Below are 20,233 nucleotides of genomic sequence, written 5' to 3' on the forward strand. Positions count from 1 at the left end.
GTAGTGGCAGGCGCCTGTAGTCCCAGCTACTCGGGAGGCTAAGATGAGAGGATCAATTGAGCTGAAGAGTTTGAGGTTGTTGTGAGCTATGACACCATGACACTCTACCCAGGGTGACTGAGTGAGACTCTATCTCCAAAAAAAACAAGTATCTCCTTTTTAAGGGGAGAGGGAGGAAAGGGGGGAGGATGGGTGGAGGGGGAGTAATTGGTGGGACTCCACCTACGGTGCATCTTACAAGGGTACATGTTAAATTTACTAGGTGTAGAATATAAATGTCCTAACACAATAACTAAGAAAATGCCGTGAAGGCTATGTTAACCAGTTTGATGAAAACATTTCAAATTGTATATAAAACCAGCACATTGTACCCCGTGATTGCATTAATGTACACAGCTATGATTTAATAAAAAAAAATAAGGGGAGATAAGTTATGTATACTCAAATACATACAAGACGTACATAAAATGGCCAAAAAGAGATTACATAGAGCCAAAGGCTTTTCCAGATGTTTGCTCATTTCATCTTCCTAGCAACCTTGTGAAGGACATATTATTCTCATTCAACCAATGAAAAAATTGAGGCTCAGAGAGGTGAAAACAATTACAAGGTCACATGGTAAGTGGCAGAACTGGGATTGAAGCATAAAGCTCCTGTGTCCTAGTCTGCCCCCAACACCTTTTAATGCTGGGGTACTGGACTTCTCTTAGAGTACAGACTCCATCCTGACCATCTGAAACTCTGGCAGAAGGGCCCCAGGGCCTGCACTCCTAGGCACGGGTGTGGCAGTTTGCAGATTGCACCATCTGTGAAGAATCCCACAGACTATGCCCACGTTTATGAAGAAGTGGCTTGTTCAAAAAATAAACTAAGTATCAACAAGTTTGGGAAGAGACTGCTATAAATGTTAAATTGCTGGTGACATAACATCAAACAGATCAATGGACCCACGAGAGGCAATCCTGGCTGGCTTACGCTGTAGCATCCTATGGGATTTCTCCCTGCCTGGTGGCCCCAAAGGTACAAGTGCTGGTGTCAGTCCTCTGACCCCTGCTGCAGACTCAGCCTCAGGAGCTGTGGTTACTTCTGGCCCTTACTCCACTCCATTTCTCCCCACGGTCCCCTCCTGTCTCAGCACCTGAGTTTCCTTTCTACCTAACCTCGATGCCTCACGACTCTCCTGGAGTCTCACAGGAGTCTCCTGCATTGGTCAGGTCAGGGTTTGACTTTGCACCATCACTTTTCTGCCATTCTGGGGCTGTGCTAGTGTTAGAGACCCCAGCCCCACCCCATGTGTAACTTACACAATGCCATCACCATTGCAGCCCACTCCGGCCACGGAACCCCCTGGGAAAGTGCTCTGAGACAGCAGGACAGAGGCAGGCCTTGCCTGGAGAAGCCCGCTGCCCAGCATCCTGGGGTGGGATCTGGCCCCACTGCCTGTGGCCCAAAGAGAGTGCTAAGAGGCAGGAAATTGTGGCTTTCAGGTGCTGGTCCCAGGGACCCACCCAAGTGGAAAAGGACTTTAGCATCCTTGGGCAGTTATGGCCCTTGAATATGAAAGTCACTTTATTCCTTAAAACAAACATATTTGGAGGTAAAAATTGAGACTTAAAAAAAACCAACTATACTTATCTAGTCATCTGTACCACTCCCCAAAGCATTTCTAAGGAGAGATTCCTCTCTCAACCCTATATAATTGTCACCACCTGAAGTAGACAGGCTCACTGATAGTACACCTGTGTGCCTGGGACGCTCTCAAAACGGTTTGTTCCTTTGTGAAAAATGCAGAATTGTGTAGTGAAGGAGGTCATTTCCAGAATTCTTACCGCCAGCTCTGTGCCCGTTTGCTTCTCCTAGACTTTCTCCTCAGTTCCTCACTACCACTGGCCTTTGTGAGTTTCTGATCAGTGACACCTCAGAAGTTCATAACAGAAAGAGCCCCTTCTGCCTAATTAGGCACCATTCCCAGAAAGCAGTTTGTCTCTTGGCGAAGGATAAAGGAGATTTTGAAATAAATGTTAACTTAATCAGGTAATTTTGAAGCTTACGCACTTGTATTAAAGACTTAGATTTCAAAAAATATAATTTGCTGATTAGGTTTCTGTTGACCTTTTTTTTTTTTCTTCCCAAGTAAACTCTGCATTTGGTCTAGTTGGGTTCTGCAATTACCAAAGTAGGATATGGTAAGAAACAGCAAAGAAAACAAGTCTATAATGATCTCAGTGAAAGCCTGCTTTACAAACCCGGGCTCCTGATTCACTGACATATTAAAGCTTGAGAAGCAGGAAGCAAGGGGAGGCCTCCTGGGAAACATGGAGGATTCAGAATCACATCTGAGCTTCCTGTTGCTGCATTCACCACAGTCAGAATGATACACGCCTACGATCTACACTGGTATTTCTAGAGAAAAGATTTTAAAATTAGTTCGCTCATTGTAAACTTTTGTTCATTTTTGGATCTGACAGTTTCTCTGCTCATTCTGTGGCTCAGATTTAGAAGCACGTTGCTGTGGTTGTGTGAGGCACACAGGGTCCCACGGAAGAGCTTGGTATTCATAATGGCTTAGGGACATTCACCAAGTTAAATTTAGTGACTTATGTGTTTCATTATTGAGGTCTATGTATTATTCTGAAAGTTGTGACTTAGAAGGGCATGACTCAACGAACTGTAGGCTGGGCCTACTCACTGCCCAGGGATTCTGCCCTACGATTGGCTCCAGTTGGAACTGTTTAGGCTCATTAGCCCGGGCCTCAGGTAATCAAGATAAACAAACTCTTATCTATGAGAAATGGAGTCTGTGATCTTTCTTTGCATTGCTCAGACAGCCAGATTCTCCAAACTTGAGGACATGTTCTCCAAGTGCCCCTTGATGGATTATCTTTTAAATTTTACATGCCCCAAGTACAGGGAATTTTATAATTGCAGCCTTTACAGGTGTCTTTGAAAGCATTTGATTTTGGTTAGTCTCAGTCTCCTATAAGTAGGCAGGATAGGGCAGCGCCTGTGGCTTAGTGAGTAGGGCGCCAGCCGCATATACAGAGGGTGGCGGGTTTGAACCTGGCCCCGGCCAAACTGCAACAACAATAAAAAAATAGTTGGCTGTTGTGGTGGGCACCTGTAGTCCCAGATACTTGGGAGGCTGAGGCAAGAGAATTGCCTGAGCCCAAGAGCTGGAGGTTGCTGTAAGCCATGACGCCATGGCACTCTATGGAGGACAACAAAGTGAGACTCTGTCTCTAAAAAAAAAAAAAAGTAGGCAGGGTAGATCGATCCTTTATGCAAGAACCACCCTGTCTCTAAACTGCCCCAGTAGCATCTGTGCCCAAGTTATACTAGGAGGCTTGGGAGAACCACAGGACTTACTCTGGCCCCATGGTCACTAGGGAAGCTGGCTCCTTAGTTTTCCTTGGGGGCCCCAACCGTTTGCAAGGCTTGAGCAAATAGCATCGTGAAAACGTATTTCCCATTCCCCCAAACCAACCTATCTCAGAATCGTATGTTTTCAGAGGAGCACAAATTCTTTCATGGGTTGAATCTTAGGTTTCCCTGCAGAAACTTAAATCTATTTCCATTTATCTCTTTTCAGTGGAGATAGAAACTAGCCAACTTTGCCACCTGCCATCCTTTCAGAGACTGAAAACTGTCCCCATGGTTTTTCCTTCTTCAGGCTAACGAGTTTCAATTTGTTTAGTTTCAATTTTGTTTCAATCTCTTAGAAACCCCATTTTCCTACTCTTTCAATACTCCTACCGCTCTACACATTGATAATAACACAAGCTGGTTTGCTTTGTCTCATATATTAATTGGAGATGGCAAGAAATTAGGATAGGGTACGGCCAGAGAAGCAGCAGTTGTGTGGGCCTACTGTGTGCTAACACTGAGAGTCACCTGCTACTCCAGCTGTAGTCAAAGGAATTAGGCTAGTCTGTGTCCCTGTGGGTCTGGCCTGGGACCAACTGGGGAGCTAGAAATCAAGAAGGGCCTTAGAGCATCACCAGTCTCTGACAGAGAGCTGGGCACAGGTAGGTTGTTCATGTCCCATGTAAATGCTTTTTATATTTACACATCCATGGAGAAATCTGAACCTTGGAACCCTCTCTCTAAGAGCAGCCTCCAGCTCAGCAAACCCCCTCATCGCCCACTCACCCCAGGCTTCAGCTCCCCGGCTCCCTCTCTAAGCCTGAACACACATACTGCCTGAGGCTCTTCCCTTGCTGGGAACCTTGTAAACGCCCCTATCCTTCAGGTCTCTGGGCCAGAGATCTCCCCACATGGGCCATTCCCTCCATCACTACAATGTCAACACTGCTTCATTATTGCTTCTGCTTGTGTATGACAAACATGAGTTGGAATTCAATATGCTTTTGTCGAGGCAATGATCAAGGCTGTGAGTGCCCTAGAATCTTCATGTAAGCAGACACCCCTAGCTCACACCAGTGCCGGATCAGTGCAGGCCCCTAAACACATAATTGTGTTGTTTCTATTATATCTGCAATATGAACTAATTTTTAACATATTGAGACCACAGTTTTGAACAAATCTCTTAACATCTCTGGGGCTCAGATTCTTTATCTGGAAAATAAAAGCCACATTCTTAGCTTTCAGCTCTCATTGGTGTATTTGGAGAATTAAACTTAAGAGTACAGTTAAATGCTCTAGACTCTTCCTGGGTCTATTGTGGACTCTGCGTAGGAAGTGAGACTTTGGGTTTTGGTTCCAGTTTTGCCCCTGTTCTGGGACTCAGATTCAACATCTGTAAGGAGAGTTGTGTGGTCAGCCCTGGGGCTGCCCTTGCCCTTGGGAAGTCCCCTGTGAAGCTAGAGAGTCTCCAGACATCACTGTGCTTCTGGGGGGGCCTACACAACCCAATCATAGCCCCAGGCTTTGCATCCTTCCAGCCCCCTGTGGCTGCTACCATCTGGAGTCCCTTCTCTTCTCCCTGCCATGCAGTGACCCAATCTCCCTCCCCCAAAAAGACTTTTTGGGGAATAGAGATAGTGATGCCACCAAAATGGTGGTCCCTCCTTAGCCTTCTGGTTCTTCATGCTCTAGGTGGGCCCTGCAGCCACACAGTGCCCAGAGCTTATCCTCCCTGCCCAGCCCTGCCTTAACTCCGAGAGGGGGGAATCCATTGCTCCCCGTGTTCCTCCCTGCCCTTGCCTTTAGCTATACCTTCCCTCTCAGGGAAGCCTGAGGGCCACAGGGTAGGGGGCTGAAGCGGGCAGTGGAGGAGGAACAAGACATTGGAGGGAGGAGGGTCACCCCTGAGAGCTGAGAGTGGAAACCAGAAGTCCCGGCCACCTGCCCACCCCACCCTAGCCCCACCTTAGCCCCTCCCTGCCCCTTGGCTCCACAGTCAGAGGAAAAGGCCTCCCTGCACACCTCCGCACTGGCTCCCCCGGGGACAGAGTGCCTTCCCACCCTCCACAGCCCTTAGGTGAGGAGACTCTGGGCCCCACCGCCTCTGCCCTGGCCTGGGACACCTACTTGTACTCGCCATCTCTGCCTCCCTTGGTCTTCTCTCTGCCTTTGCTGAGTAGGGGGAGAAATGGGGAGACAAGGGATCCTGTGTGAGAGGGTGTCGGCCAGAGACACTTGCAGCCTAGCCCCTGGCCCTGCTGGCCCCATGGGTCCCAGAGCCTCCTTCAACCACAGACCCCTCACCCAACAGCCTCTGCTATGGTCCAAGACTACTGGGCAGGGGTCCCATGGCCCCTGGTTCCATGGGGAAGAGGGAGGGGCTCACGGAGGGGAGACTGGGTGAAGGAGTGACCTCAGGGTGTCACTGATCTTCTCCACCCAGGCTAAGGTCTGGTGAGTCTAGAATGGTCATTGTGGCTTCCCCAGGGAGCCCAAGGTTGAAGGAGTCTGGCCATCCTCTGACCCAGGTCACCTGCTTCTCTCTGACCTCTTCCCTTTGTCCTTTCCAGTGGGACTGGGAGCTCCTAGTCTCTGGGGGTCTGGACGGAAACCAGGGGCTGAGTCTGCTCTGAGAGGGTGAGGGGGGTGAGGAGGTATGCTGTTAGGAGGGTACCCAGTCCCCAGAAGACAGGTAGGTGGGGAGGTGCTGGGGTGGCATGTAGGCTGGGGCTATTAAGTGAGCTACTACTCCAGAGCTCAGCACTCCTATCTCTCTTTAGAGAGGCTTCCAGAAAATCCTTCTGGAATATTCTCTCAATCCTTTTTTGATGTTGTCACAATGAAAAAAAAGAAAAGAAAGTAATAATCAGAATTTTCCCTCTCCTAATAGCCTGTTCTGCCTAGGTAGACTTGACTCACAACTTATAGCTCAGGACCTGAAGCCTAGACACAGCTTAGCTGCAGTCCAGCTCCAACCAGCTCACCTTTACCTTAGGCAAGCAGGTCTGTTTATAGTTCAGAGGAGTTAACATCAGCCAGGTCTCTGGCTTCCCAAATCAGCAGAGAACAGCTTGCTGGAGAGAAGGGGGACTGAGCCTCAGTAGCTCCAAATCCCAGCTTGGCCAGCTGACCCTGGCTTCTCTGAGCTACTTTGGGAGTTGTTGCAACTTTGGAGCTCAGCCTGGCAAAAGGTACTGGGGAAGAATTTTCTAGCCCTCAGGGGGCTGTGGGAACTGATTACCATCATTCCCCCTACCCACACTGTGCACATCCCTCAACACACACCCCTGCACCTTCCTCTCAGAGCCCTGCCCTCCGGCCCCAGCTATAGGAGGGAGGTACCTGGCTTCACAAGTCTCCACTGCAGTGGAAGAAAGATCCATGAGGAGAACAGAAGTGTCTCCTGCCCCTACCTCCCCCGAGATAAGACCCTGTAGAGAGAAGCCTGGCAGAACCTCTACATTCCCAGAGACACCAGACAGGGAAGTTGGGAAGCAGAAGGAGATGGAGGTGATAGAAGGCAGGAGGGCCAGGCCAGGTGGAGAACATAAGAAGGGGAGAGAGTCGTGGAATACAGGGCATCTGGAGGAAAGGCCCAAGACCCACAGTTTAGCTACAAGGTTAAGGCCGGGACTCCTTTCTTTGTCTGCTCTAAGACATGGCCTCTAGAGACTTTCTCTACGAGACAGCAGCAGCTGCACAGCCCAGACTCCAGTGGTGTGTGCCGCACCGACAATGCATGTGCAGATGAGTGTACATGGACATAGGCACTTCCGTGCATGTGTGCGCATGTGTGTGTGTGTGTGTGTGTGTTCAGGGCCAAAGTCTCGTCCTCAATCCAGAGACTGGGGCAGATGTATGCTGACATGCAGGGGCCTAGAACCCCAATTTTGTGCTGCTTGCTACATAGAAGGGCAGCCATGTCTTAGCAGCCCCAAATCTCAGCATGGCTGGCTGACCTTGGCTCCTTTGAGCTGCTTTGGGAGCTGCTAACCATGAGGTTAGTTATATATTCCTTCCCTATGACACTGACATTGCGGGGAGGTGAGGAAAATACTGTAGAGTCCTCTGCCCATGGCCCTGGGTGGCTGTGAGGCTCCTGTGTGGGCAGCATATGCAGGGCCCTTGATACAGGGCAGGTGCTAGAGCTCAGCAGCAGCTTAGTGAGAGTGACCGGACAGGAGAAGTTGGCATCAGGGTAGCACCAAGTCTGGCTGAGCACCTACCACAGGCCAGGGCCTGTGCTGGGCAACTTGCTGCTTTTAATCCTAACGTTTCTGTGGGGCATCAGTGAGCCTTACTTTACAGGTGGGAGGTGGGTCCCCAAACAGCAGAGCTGGGGGTTGAGTCTATGCTCCCTACTGCTCCCCACTGTTCCCACATCCCTTGGGCATTTTGCAGGAAGCTGGAAGAAGTCAGGCCTGGGAAAGAGTGTGAACCCTCTTTCCTACTCTGGGCAGGGGCACATGGAAGGTACCCTTGCCTGGTTCCCAGTCCCTGGGATAAACTGTCTCCAGCCTCCCCACCCTCCTGCTCTTGCCCTGGGTGTAGCCAATGAAGGTCAGGAGAGGTGGGAAAGCCAGGCAGGCTGTAAGGAAGTGGGGGAGGAGCCCTCTTGCCTCCATATTCCTGGGTCCCAGGGCTCTCCAGGGTGGAGGGCCTGAGCTCCCACCATTATTTCTCTAGACCGCACCCTGCTGGCTAGCGTGAACTGAGAGAGAGACGGCTCCGCTTGACCTAGCTACAGCTGCCCCAGAGAGGCTGCCTTCCTGACTGCCAAGTGCTCCCAGAGAGGCGTTTCCCACAGACCCTACCTACACAGCCAGAGCACCCCTGGGTCCTTCAGGATGTCAGAGGGAGCCAGGTGTCTGCTAGCTGAACTCATTCATGTTACTGACCCCAGGGGATAATGACATGTCCAACATCACTTAGCTAGTGAGTGGCACAGTCAGGGTGGGACTTAGTGGATCTTAGCTCTCCTGATTCTGGGCCAACACCCCTTTTCCTACAATGAATGGCCTTCACATGGCTTCTACTGTGTTCTCAGGAAGCCCTGTCTTAGAGCCTGCCTACAGCCCTCTGACCCAGCCCTGTCCAGCTCTCTCCTAAGTGGTGACAGAGGAAGGGGCCAAGTGTGCCCACTGTGTCAGCACCCTCTTGGTCCCCGTCCGGTCTCTGCTCCTCCTCCTCCTTTTACCATTTCCAGGCTGATTCCTGATCTTTACATTGTTCTAATACAGTGAATCTGTTTGTCACCAGCCCCGGTGTGAGCAGTGCTCAGCACCTCTATTACAACCTGTTCCTCCATGATCCCTCTGGCTCTCCCAACAATAGGGTGGGGGTTCTCATTGCTGTGGTCCCCACAGGTGAGGCAAAGGGGTCGGAGAGGTTTTGTGACTTGCCAAGGGTCACATGGCTAGTAAGAGGCAGAGCTGGGATTCTGGCCAGGGCCTGCTGCTAAAGAGTTCAAAATCTGAAGGGTGGGCTCAACGCTGGCCCGGCCAGGGCTGTCCCCTCCCAGTGGCTGGCCCGGAGCAGACAGTCCAGCCACATTTGCTGCAGGCACAATCACTTGGATGTGTTGTTACTCTCAGTCTTCCCACTTGGCTCCCGGGGTTTCTCAAGTGTGTGTGTGTGTGTGTGCTGTGTGTACATGCATGTGGGTGTGTTGAGTGAGGAGCTATGATGTGGTTCAAGTGCAAAGAAGGAAAATGTATTTGTTTAGTAAAAGTGCATCAGTGCAATCACATTAATTTAGGACCTGTGTTGTTTCCAGCAGAAGGATGGAATAAACTTTACTTGGAAAGGAAAAGAGTAGAAGGAGATTATCAGGAGATGTCTCCAATGGCAGGGAACATCCCTTTTCTCAGAAAACACCCTGGTCCTTTAGACTGACCAGCATTTGATATGCTATTCCCAGTGACCTGGGAACCTCTGGACATTTGACTAGCTTAGCCCAGACTGTATCTCTCTGGGTGTAGGAGTAATATAATTGCATTTCTTTTTTTGCAAAAATAATGCATGTGGAATGAGCAGGCTTGGACCTGGCCTCCTAATGTCTATGTGTGGCAGGATACTTGCAGGATGTGCAGCCTGGCCCCCAGATGCCACATGCATTCTTCTCAACAGAACAGAGGCCAGGTCCCAGTTGGAACCCTTGGCTTCCCTCTGGCAGGAAGAGGCCACTCTCTCTTGGGTCTCTTCACTGGGTCTGGGTAGAGGCCAGGCTGCCTGTGCCTAACTGCCACTGCTGGGTCTTGGGCCTCCTCCTGATCCTTCACCCCTTCTCTGATTGAAGGCAGGCTGCCTAGCCCTTTCCCCTGCGGTTAGAGCTCAGCCTCCCTCAGGGCCTCATCTGCATGAGCCCTGGGGTAGAGGGGAGTGGGGGTGTTGTAGAAATATCCTCCCACATCCTCGATGTCTCCCTAGCTCAGCTCTGAGCTAGCCAGACCTACAGAGCCCTGCCAGGGGGACCAGGCCCCAGACCCTTTCCTGGTGTCTTTATGGGCAGTGGGTAGCCAGACAGGCGCGCCTGTTACCTCCGGAAGCTCTTCTCTCCTGGTGGCCGGGAACTGGGACGGGAACCAGGCAGCAGTCCGTCTGTTTCCTGGCTGTCCTTCTCTTCCTCTTGAAGAGACTCATCCCCCAGGAAGTCCCCATCATCCCAGGAGCCCACAGTGCCATCTGTGGCTCGATACCGGACCTCCACGCACAGGCTGGTCTGGAGGGAAGAGGTGGTGTTGAGCAGCTGGGACATTGATAGCAATCATGAGCCATTGATAACAAATCACACTGTGCTGCTTTGTGATGTCCACACCCTAACTCATGGACTCATGGGAGGGAGTCAAGGTGGTATTATCCCCCTACCTCATTTTGCAGATGAGGAAACAGAGGCTCTAAAAGACTGATGTGTGCAGATTCAGCTTAATGAGATCTGGCCCAGGTCCTGCTGCACACGGCTTTACCCCCCAGGTTGTGTGTGTGTGTGTGTGTGTGTTGGGGGTGGGGGGGTTCAGTCTTCCTTGGACACCAGAGCCTGGGCCACTGTATACATAATCCAGAGTACTGGGCGGCACCTGTGGCTCAGTTGGTAGGACACCAGTACCATATACCAGGGTGGTGGGTTCGAATCCAGCCCTGGCCAAACTGCAACAAAAAAATAGCTGGGCGTTGTGGTGGGCACCTGTAGTCCCAGCTACTTGGGAGGCTGAGGCAAGATAATCACCTAGGCCCAGGAGTTGGAGGTTGCTGTGAGCTCTGGCACTCTACCAAGGGCGATGGAGTGAGACTCTGTCTCCAAAAGAAAATGTTAAAAAAAAAAATCCAAAGTACCATTCAGTGTCCCCACTGATGAGGTCACCTCATAGTCCTCAGAAAGAGACCTGCCTATAGGCTTGAGGGGTGGTCTGCCTAAGTCCAGCTAGTTGGAAATGTGATGGAGTGAGCTGAGCATGGCCTCCAGGAGAGGAACCCAGGAGCTCTCTTCAAAGGCACAGAGTCAACACTTCTTCCTATTCATCCGACACCTACCTGTCACCTGGGAGAAGAGGGGATTTCAGGGCTTGCCCTGGGATTTTCCTCTGGAGAAAGTAAAGCAGCAGACCTGGCTTTACACCTAGTGCTGGAGAATCCTGACTGCGCCTCTGTTCCTCCAGTTTCCCCCTAGTGCACAGACCTTCCTCAACCCACACAGGGGTGAGACCCCATAAACTTGGTCCAGGGGTGAGAGCGCTTGTGCCCCAGACAGGCAGCTTCACTCAGTTCTGGGACCTCCCAATGCCCAAGCTTAGGTTTCCCCAGCTAAGGGGGTGGGAGAGTGGCACGGATTTTCTGAGCCCTGCTTGTACTAGATGTCATGCTGTGATGCTATAATGTTCACTCGTTTGATCTTCCCAACACCCCAATCTCTCATGGATGACATATTAGGAGGTAAATTTACTTGCTAGGAAGTACTGAAGCTGGGATTTGAGCCCAGGCGGCCTATCTGCAAGCCCAAGTCCTTCCTGCTGAACCAATGTGATCCTTCCGACATAACCAAGCATGTGGTGGGAAAATGGTGCCCTGGGGTTGCGAGCCTCTCAGTGCTGCCTCTGCTCTTGACCAGCTTCCTGACCTTGGCCAAATCCATCTCCCATCCAGGACTCCAATGTTCCTATCCACAAAGATGGGTAGCCAGGGTGGGTGCTGGGTGGGCTAGGTGATCCTTAAGTCCTTTCCTCAGCTGATGTCCTAAGTCTGGTTCTAGAAGTCCAGGGCATGGGCTGTGCTGGCCCACTTCCCACCTATGTGCTCTTCGTCCAGGCTTCCACATTCCTGTGGATCCTCCCTTCCCACTGGTGTCCATATGCAGCCTGTTCTGCAACCCCTCCCCTCTACCTGTGATGCTGAGACCTCACCCCTCAACTGTAAGCAGCCCTCTCGCTCATCCCTGCCTGAGGGACACAATGACCTAGCTGGGGCCAGGTTGAGAAGCCTCAAATGCTCTGCCTGTTCTTAGCAAGGAACTGTACTGAGACTCCAAGACATGGTGGAGGGGGGACTTCTGCCCTACTCAGGACCCTACTCAGAGAGGGTTCCTTCCAGTCTGTCCTTTGTGGCTGCAGTCCTGCGGCTGTTTCTACTGGCTATTGCGTAGGGCCATGTATTACACAGGATCCTGGTGGAGGATCATGGTACAGCCCCATTTTATAGTTGAGTAAACTGAAGTCAGGAAATAGCCAACAATATTATTCGATATATTGATTAAACACTTACTTAGCTGTTCTAAGCACTTTCTGTGTATTCTCTTTTATTTCTGTGACCAATCCTGTGAATAGATGCGATAATTTTGCTCACTTGGGAGATGATATGTAGTTTTCCCAAGTCACATGGTTAGTGTGACTAAGAACCATTCCCCGGGGCTGTGTTCCTCACCACCATGCTAAACTGCTCAAGAACTACTCTAGGGACCCGTGGACCAGAACAGCGCCTGGGGTTGGGCCTCCAGGTTGGTTTGCTTCCTCCATTTGTCAGAACATGCACTAAGTGCCTATCGTCCGTCCGTGTGTGTGTGTGTGTGTGTGTGTGTATGTGCGTGTGTGTGTGCTGGATTGGGACAGACAGAATAGAAGGTTCCTGCCCTCTCAGAACGTCTGGTCACAGAGAGGAGCCGAGTCAGAGTGCAGAGTGAAGACCATGCTCCACAGTGGCCAGCAGGGCTTAGCCTGGACTTCCCACAAGAGCAGCCTCTTTAGTGATTCCCAAGCTGGGTCCAAATGGAAGGACCCATCGGTGGAGAAGGGAGGGCACCTCCCAGTAGCTCTTCCCTGGCATCCTCAGGGTAGAAAGGGCTGGCGTGTCCACTGCGTGACCACTGCAGACCCTGCCATGCTTCAGGGCCTCCCCCCACAGCCATCAGCAGAGCCTCATCTTGTCACACATGAGGAGTGCTCCACAGACTCCCCTATGTTCCCCCAGGTGACCCTGTATAGGAAGCTCAGGAACTCCCTGGGGCATACCCACCTTGATGATAGCATTATTGTCATCAATCAGGGTGTCAGTCACCTCCACATGGCTCTCCTCCACCACCTTCTGCAGCACCATTCGGAAGGTCCCGATTAGCCTGTGAATGGCAGAGTGAGGTGAGGAGAAAGGCTGACATCCTCAGGGCTGGCTCAGGCTCCAGGCTGGCTGGAGAAGGTGGCCCAGGAGCCAGGGCAGCACGTCCAAATGTGTGTGGTTGTATGTCTGAGGCCCATTTCCCCAGGGGAGGAGCTCTAAGGGGCTTAACGGCCTGAGGCTTAGGGTATGTGAGATCAGGCTTCAGCTGAGCCCCTACAGAGCAGCGTCCAGATGCCCATTGTGGGGGCTGCTGGAATCCCTGGAAACACAAGCAGCTCCCCCCCAACTCCCGACCAGCAACAGGGTTCCTAGCCCTCAGCAACAACACACGTCCATTCATTCCACATCAGCAACCTGAGTGCTCCTTGCCAGCAGGGACCCGTGTGACCCCTATTCCTAGCTGCATGGTGGGGTAGGGGCAGCACAAGCCAGTAGTTTGCAGCCATCTTGGAGTCAGAGAGATGGGATTTGAAGCCCAGCTCTGCTAGCGAGTTCCTTGCTTCTTGGGCAACCCACTCCAGCTCTCTCAGCCATGGTTTTCTTAAAAGATGAGCTAATAACCCCTACTTCCTAGAGCTGTCATTAGAAGACTAATGAGATACTCTGAAATGTCTTTATTGGGGTCCCCCTCACATAGCCAACCCCCAAAGCAGGTCATTCTTTATTCATGGGGTGCCTTCATTTGTGAGCCCCTCAAGGGCACAGTGGTACTTTCTAGCCTCTATTTGACATTTCCGGAACACCAGAGAGGTCTATACCTGTTGGCGGAATTAAGAAACAACAGTGGGTGCCCAATAAATGCTGAAAGAGTTGAACTGAACCCCACTTCCCCCTGTGGTTAGAAGCTTTGCTCTGGGAGAGAGCCAGGCACTCAGAGACTTTCTCACATGGTGCTCCTCCTTGGGGTAGGAGAAAACACACACACACCATTTCCATGTGAAGGGATGAAGGCCAAGGGCAGCAGCCATGGTGTGTGAGAGCTGGAAGGGTGCTTGGGGTAACACAGCGCTGCCTGTGATTTATGGAGGAGGAAAGTGAGGCCACAGGAAGGGAAAGGACATAGGTAATTAATGGCCAGATTGTATGTGGTGAGATATCAGATGAATTCTGACTTAGACAGATATGTTTGATGTCTAAACCAACATTGATTTATTAAATAAAAAGAGGGTAACACTGATTTATTAAATTAAAACATCCTCCCATCTGTGAGGGAAGGAAGTGGGAGCAGCCGTGTGGGAGGAATATGAAGGATGAATATAAACCGATTCCTTCTGGAGCTCAGAGCCCCATGTGCCAGCCCACTCACTTCTCCGAGGGCAAAAGTTCACATCGCTCCTCCACTCAAAGCCTAACTACCTTCCAGGCTCTTCTCAGACCAGGGTCCTCTTCCCAGCTCAGGCAGAGTCACAGAGAGAGAGGCACTGGGCTGGGCCAGGAGAGCTGGAGCCGCTGCCCTTGAGTCTGGTTTGTCTTTTAAAAGGAAGGGGGTGGGCTCTTAGCATCTGTGGGTGCAGACCTTAATCGTAGACTGTGGGTATGGAAGAACACACTGGCCCTTTTTGCAGCCTCACTTCTTTTGGTTCTAAATTGGTGATTTTAAAATTTCTGCATGAACACAATCACCCAGAGAGCTTGTAAAAACACAAGTGACAGAATTTCCTCCCTACCCACAAAGTCCCCAAGGATGTGCTAGAAAATGTTTAATTGGGAGGGGAGGAGAGGGTAGTGCCAATTTGTAGCATTTGCCAATTTCCATGGGGTAAATATTCCCCACCATGGCCACTTTTGAGCTTCTAAAGTGAAGTCACTCAGCTGAGTCTGCTGAGTTCAGTTCACACTACTGGCCCCACACCCAGGGGCTGTGATTTGTAGTTGGGAAGCCTGAGAATATATATTTTCAACAAGTTTCCTGGTGATGCTGATGATGCTGGTCAGGGCGAGATCGAGTAGAATCTCAATCCTACTATTCAGGCTGCTTTGATTCCACTGGGACCTATCGAGTACATGCTAAGTGCCAGGCAAGGCACATCTTTCCCCACATGTAGGTGCCCAAGCACAGCAAAGGAGGGTGCCCAGCATCAGCAGGGGTGCTGTAATGTGACAAGACACCTCCAGGGGGCAGGGTGGAGCTATTCCCCAGCAAGTGCTACGAGAAGCCTCTGGGGCCTTCCAGGCTTAACTTGCCTGAGAGTCTCAGACCCTAGCTTGAGAGGAGCCTTAGAGGAGAGTTTGTCCAGCACACATTCCGGGAGGAATCCCTGAAACAACCTCCCTGACACACGCTTTCGAGCCTCTGCTAGATACCCCAGTGACGGTGACAGGGCTCCCACTGCTCCACAGTGGCTCTCACTGTTAGAGCACTCTGCTGCTGCTTTAATCACACAACAGGCTGAGAGCGGCCTCCTGGAAATGCTCCCTTCTCACATGCTGGTCCAAGCCCTGTCCACATGCAGACCAAATGCCATCCCTACAGGGAGGCAGTGTAGACAGGGGAAAGAGCAGAGTTTGAAGGGTCTTCACCATCTGGCAGCTGTGTGACTCTAGCTAGTTCTCCCTCTCTGAGCCTCATTTGTTCATCTCCAAAAGAAGGCGGTGCTGCTTCACGGGGCAGCGGTCAAGAGAATACTCCTGGGAAATTCCTCTAACACTGCCGGGCATAGTGAGCTCTCTCCTCCCTCCCTAGTGCTGCGTGGGGCTTGCCATCTGGAAGGCCCATGCCAGGCTGGTCCCCACTGCAGGATGGGCTCTGGGGGCAGGTCCAGGCTGCCCCCTCCCTCCCAGCTGTGCGCATCTCCACAGAGCCAAGGCCTGTGTGTGGCCTGGAGGGTGAGACTAGGATGCTGGGACCTTGCATGGCCAGGGGAATCAACTTGCCACACCCCCAGGGGTGGTTTGGGGAGTTTTAACTCCCAACAGTTCACCACAAGCTCCTCCAAATAAAAAAAATTTTCTTTGAAGAGGACAATTGATACTTTCTCAGTTTTATGTAAAGTAAAAAGAAAACCATTTTTATAAAACTTTGCTCTTTTTACAGGTCTGTAACATACCATCTGTGCAAAAACACAATGCATGCCATGAAAACTCAGCTTCCAACAAGGGCCCTGATGTTGATTCTAAGCAGAATGCCACCCCTCAGCCCCTCCTGTGTAGACATTCTCTAGGGAACAACTGGGACAGGAAGGGGCAGGGTCACTCCCTGTGGTGACCCCAGAGGTGATACCACTGCTTTTTATACAGTCTGGCTGCATATCGGGGATGACTGGGGAAGGGTGGGCTCATATGCAAGTCATTTCCCTGGAAATGGAGGTGGGAGGCCATTTGTTCTGTGGGTAGGTATACCGGACCAGGGGTCAGGAGGCCTGGATTAAAGATCTGGCTCCCGTGAACCTGCTGCATGGCCATGACCCTCTCTGGACCTCAGTTTTCCCTGGGCTGTTAAGTGAAAGAGTTGTGGCTAACCCCACGTCCTCTGACTTCTCACCACAGGGCACTCCTCACTTGAGGCCAGCTGGACACACAAGGGGCTGGGCAGCTGGGCAAGGTTAAGATTCCCAGGTAATTAGCCAGCAGGTGCAGACAAGCCCACAGACTGACCACAATGGATCAGCAACTGGGCACCAGAATCCTGTCAATAATTCACTGCTTTCCCCTGGGAGCTGGTGTCAGATGCCATAGGCCCCACCAGGCCTCTGCTGCTCTCCTGACTCCTGAATTATTCAGGGGCCCCTGGCATTCTCTGCAGCCCACAGGCTGGCAGCAGGGCCAGGCCACTATCACTGAGAGGTCCCAGATAGGCAAAGCTGGACACACAAGGTCTTCTGAACCCACCACCTTCTCCTCATGCGGAAGCCCAAGGTTGCTGGAAGGAGGCCTTTGTTCCAGGCAAGGTGGAGCAAATCTTGGGGTCTCCTGATCTCTGAAGAAGATGCTTCCTTCCTTCACGGCATATCTCTGCCTCCTGCATCCCTGAGAACCACCAGCTGAGGGGCCAGTTTTTAAGCTGCCCTCTGCTTCTAGGACAAGTTCAGTGATAGGATCAGTCTCATAGGTTCCATTCTCACACTCACTTCCTTTATCTCAGTTTCCCCAAATGTGTCAGTCATGTGATGCTGGTTTCACCTTTGAGTGCCTTGAATTCTTCAGAGAAGAAGGACCACTCTGATTCCTGCTCCCAGACCTCCCCACCCCGTTTACCCTCGGCCTCCTAACCCAAACATTTATTCATTCTCTCATTCCACAAGCAAATCAGGGGCCTGCTCTGTTCCAGGCACCAGGGTATGGCTTTGCTAAGTCCAGTGCAAACCCCAGAGAAGCTTCCCCTCTGTTCAGCTGCCCCATGAGAAAGAGCCTGAGGACTGAGCTGGGCCATGTGGGGACGGAGAGTGGTGGCCTCACAGCCCCTCTGGCCCTGCCCAGGCAAATACCAGGTGGGCCTTTTCTTTAGCTCTAGGAACTAGATCCCCACGTCCAGGTTGGGGAGACCTGAGTTCCACCTGACCCCTCCCCCGAACCCCCTAACTGGCCTGTGTCTGGGTGGGGCCTGTAGCCTCCACAGGGAGGTTTCTCCTTTTCCACATCTCAGCTTTGCAGCCTACAGTGCCCTGGACATTCTTAAGGCCTCCGAGGATATGGTAGGACCCTCTCCCACCAGGCCTGAGGTTTCCTGTGGAGTTTCCTGCCTTCTTTTGGGTAGGTGCAGGGAGGGCAGAAGAAAGGGAGAGGAGAGCTGGAACAGCAACTGCTCCCCTTCCTGTCTTCCCTCTGATTGGCACTTAAGAATGCTTAAGAAGGCTTAGCTTTCAGCACGTTCACAATTTCCCAAGGACTTCCAATTTACTTATAGCAGGGTTCAAGAGTTTCTGGCATTTCTGTGGCTGGTCTTCACCGTTGCACGTGGTTTAACAGCCTCTTCCATGTCCTCAGTCTCTGCCATCACTGCTCATACACGCTGGTTTCCAGGAGTGGGGTTAGGAAGAGGAGGTAGAACCATTCCAGCCCTGGCTTTACCACTGTTCACCCCTGTGACCTCAGGAGTTCCCCTGAGACTCAGTTTCCCCTCCTGCACAGAGCTCCCGGTACCCTGACGTCTAAGTACGCATTCCTATGGGGGGTTCTTGATGCCCTTCCTGGCACTCAGCTTCTGATTCTGCTTCCTCCATCTCTGGTTGGTCTCTATGTGAGCTCTTTCCTTTTGTTCCTATTTCTCCTGTCCTCAGAGGTCACCCAATATCTCCACCCAGGAAGAAGGCTGTGTCTCATCATGGGGGCTCCTGGTGGGGTGTCTCTTACCAACCTTTCTTGTGGATGTGGAAGCCCTCCACAATGCCTGAATGATGTGATACCTGAGTGGCAAAGGGGAGACTTCTGTGCCCTAAACATCTTCCCAGTGGCCCTGCCAGCTGGCCTGAAACACCCACACCCCATATTCAGCTGAGATCTTGAGGGCTTCTAACAAAACCCACAGAATCAGAGACTCCTCAGAGGCCATGTGGTGTGGCTCTCCTGACTCAGAGTCCCCTCTACAAACAGGCCACTTTCCTCTCACCTTCCAGTGAGCTCACTGCTTCTTGAGAAGTGCGTTGGGGGAGCGCTGTAGCTGTTTTCAGAGAATGGCTGTCTTCCAGCTATACAGCCTGGTCCCTACCCTGCCTCTAGGCACAGATTTTTCCTTTTCCTATGGCAGAAAAGGAAAGGGACTGTGCCTTAATCTTTCATCTTAGTAAGTCCAGTGTTTGCCTGGTTCAAAGTATTTTCTCAGTGGATGTTTTATGAGTGACTGGAAGGCAGGCATGGAAGGAAAGAAGGAAGAGAGGAAGGGAGGGAGAAAGGGAGGAAGGAAGGAAGAATGGATGCATGAATGGATGGATATAATCTCTGAAGGGAAAAAAGATGGATGGATAGAAGGAAGGAAGAAGGAAGAATGGATGGATGGATGGATGAGTGGACAAATATATTCGCTATGATTTTCTCCTTCAGAATCTTATCCACTTGTCATAAGGTAAGATTTAAAGGCTCTTTTCTCCCTGACAAATAAGAGCTGGTCCTTACTATGGATCTTTGCTACCCGTATGAGAACAGTGGAACCCTCACCTCTCCTGCTCAGATTGGAGGTGCTCTACTTTGGTTGATCTGACCTAGGATTAGGTCAGTTTTTTCTTTTGTGTGTAGTCTCCTCGCACTGTTGAGCCCTGCTGAGCCCTCAGTGAGCTAATAGTTCCACACCTTTTTGGACATATTGCTGTTCAGCCAAGAGTCCCATTCCAGTTTGTACAAGAGCAATTGACCTCCTCCTCCTTCTTGCTCCTTGTTCTTCCTTCTTCCTTCTTTCTCCTCCTTCCTCCTCCTTCCTCTTCCTTTCTCCTCATCCTCCTCCTTTTTCTTTAAGAGACAGGGTCTCACTATGTGACCCAGGCTGGAGAGCAGTGGCTATTCACAAGCATGATCAAGGCACACTATAACCTCAAGGGATCCTCCTGCCTCAGCCTCCCAAGTGGCTGGGACAACAGGAGCACCACTGCTGCCAGTTGTGACTTTTGAATCCAACATAGGACTTTATGTTTCTTACATTTAGCCACCATTCCAGATGATTTAAATCCTTCTGAATTCTGCTTGCCTCCCAGACAGAAGGATGGGAACGACTTTCATGGAACACGTCATAGGGATGATGCTCATGTGGCGGGTGCACTTCACTGGCAGAATGAAAGCTCCATGAGGATAGGCACCCTGCTCCCCAGTGCCCAGTCCAGTGCCTGATACACAACAGACACTTAGCAAACATTTGCTGAATGAGCATCTGGCTCATTTCTCACAGTGCCCTTTGAGGTAAATACTTTCCCTTTTCACACGAGTACATTGAACTCAGGGAGGTTATGTAACCTTCCCAGAATCACACAGTACATGCCTGACCTGGGAGGCTGAGATCAGGCTTGCCTGACTGCTGAACTACCACACCATGCTGTCTCACAGCTTCTGTGGGACAAGGTTGCCCTCAGGGCTACAGAGGGTGTGGTGGAGGACATCGTCAGCTATTCTACCTTCAACTTCTCTGTTGGGTAACCATCCCCCAACATGGCATAGGGGAGACCTAAAGAAAGGGGCAGCAGGGGTGAACCAGAGGATGGAATGTTTTCGGCTGACAAAGACTGGGAGGGCTGGGGGACTCTGAGGATGACATGAGGAAGCAGGATGAGGCTTGACGGCCAGCCCAAGACCTCTTTGGTTTCAAAGATGAATCCAGAACAGGCTGGGTGTGCAGGTTCCCTTGTAAGCC

General features: G+C 51.3%; 1 protein-coding gene across 1 annotated transcript in view; it reads right to left on the minus strand.

Moving 5' to 3' along the window:
* OTOF (otoferlin) overlaps window positions 1-20,233 on the minus strand; it is a 95,102-nt gene that overhangs the window by 43,630 nt on the left and 31,239 nt on the right. Inside the window, exons 4-6 of the mRNA XM_012803709.1 lie at window positions 12,865-12,964; window positions 9,903-10,084; window positions 5,491-5,535 (exon numbers count right to left, since the gene is read on the minus strand). Of these exons, the coding sequence (XP_012659163.1) occupies window positions 5,491-5,535; window positions 9,903-10,084; window positions 12,865-12,964 (327 nt within the window). The remainder of the gene's footprint in view (window positions 1-5,490; window positions 5,536-9,902; window positions 10,085-12,864; window positions 12,965-20,233) is intronic.

Source organism: Otolemur garnettii, unplaced genomic scaffold, assembly GCF_000181295.1.
Source record: "Otolemur garnettii isolate 467f Iridium unplaced genomic scaffold, OtoGar3 scaffold00022, whole genome shotgun sequence".
NCBI classification, from domain to species: domain Eukaryota; kingdom Metazoa; phylum Chordata; class Mammalia; order Primates; family Galagidae; genus Otolemur; species Otolemur garnettii.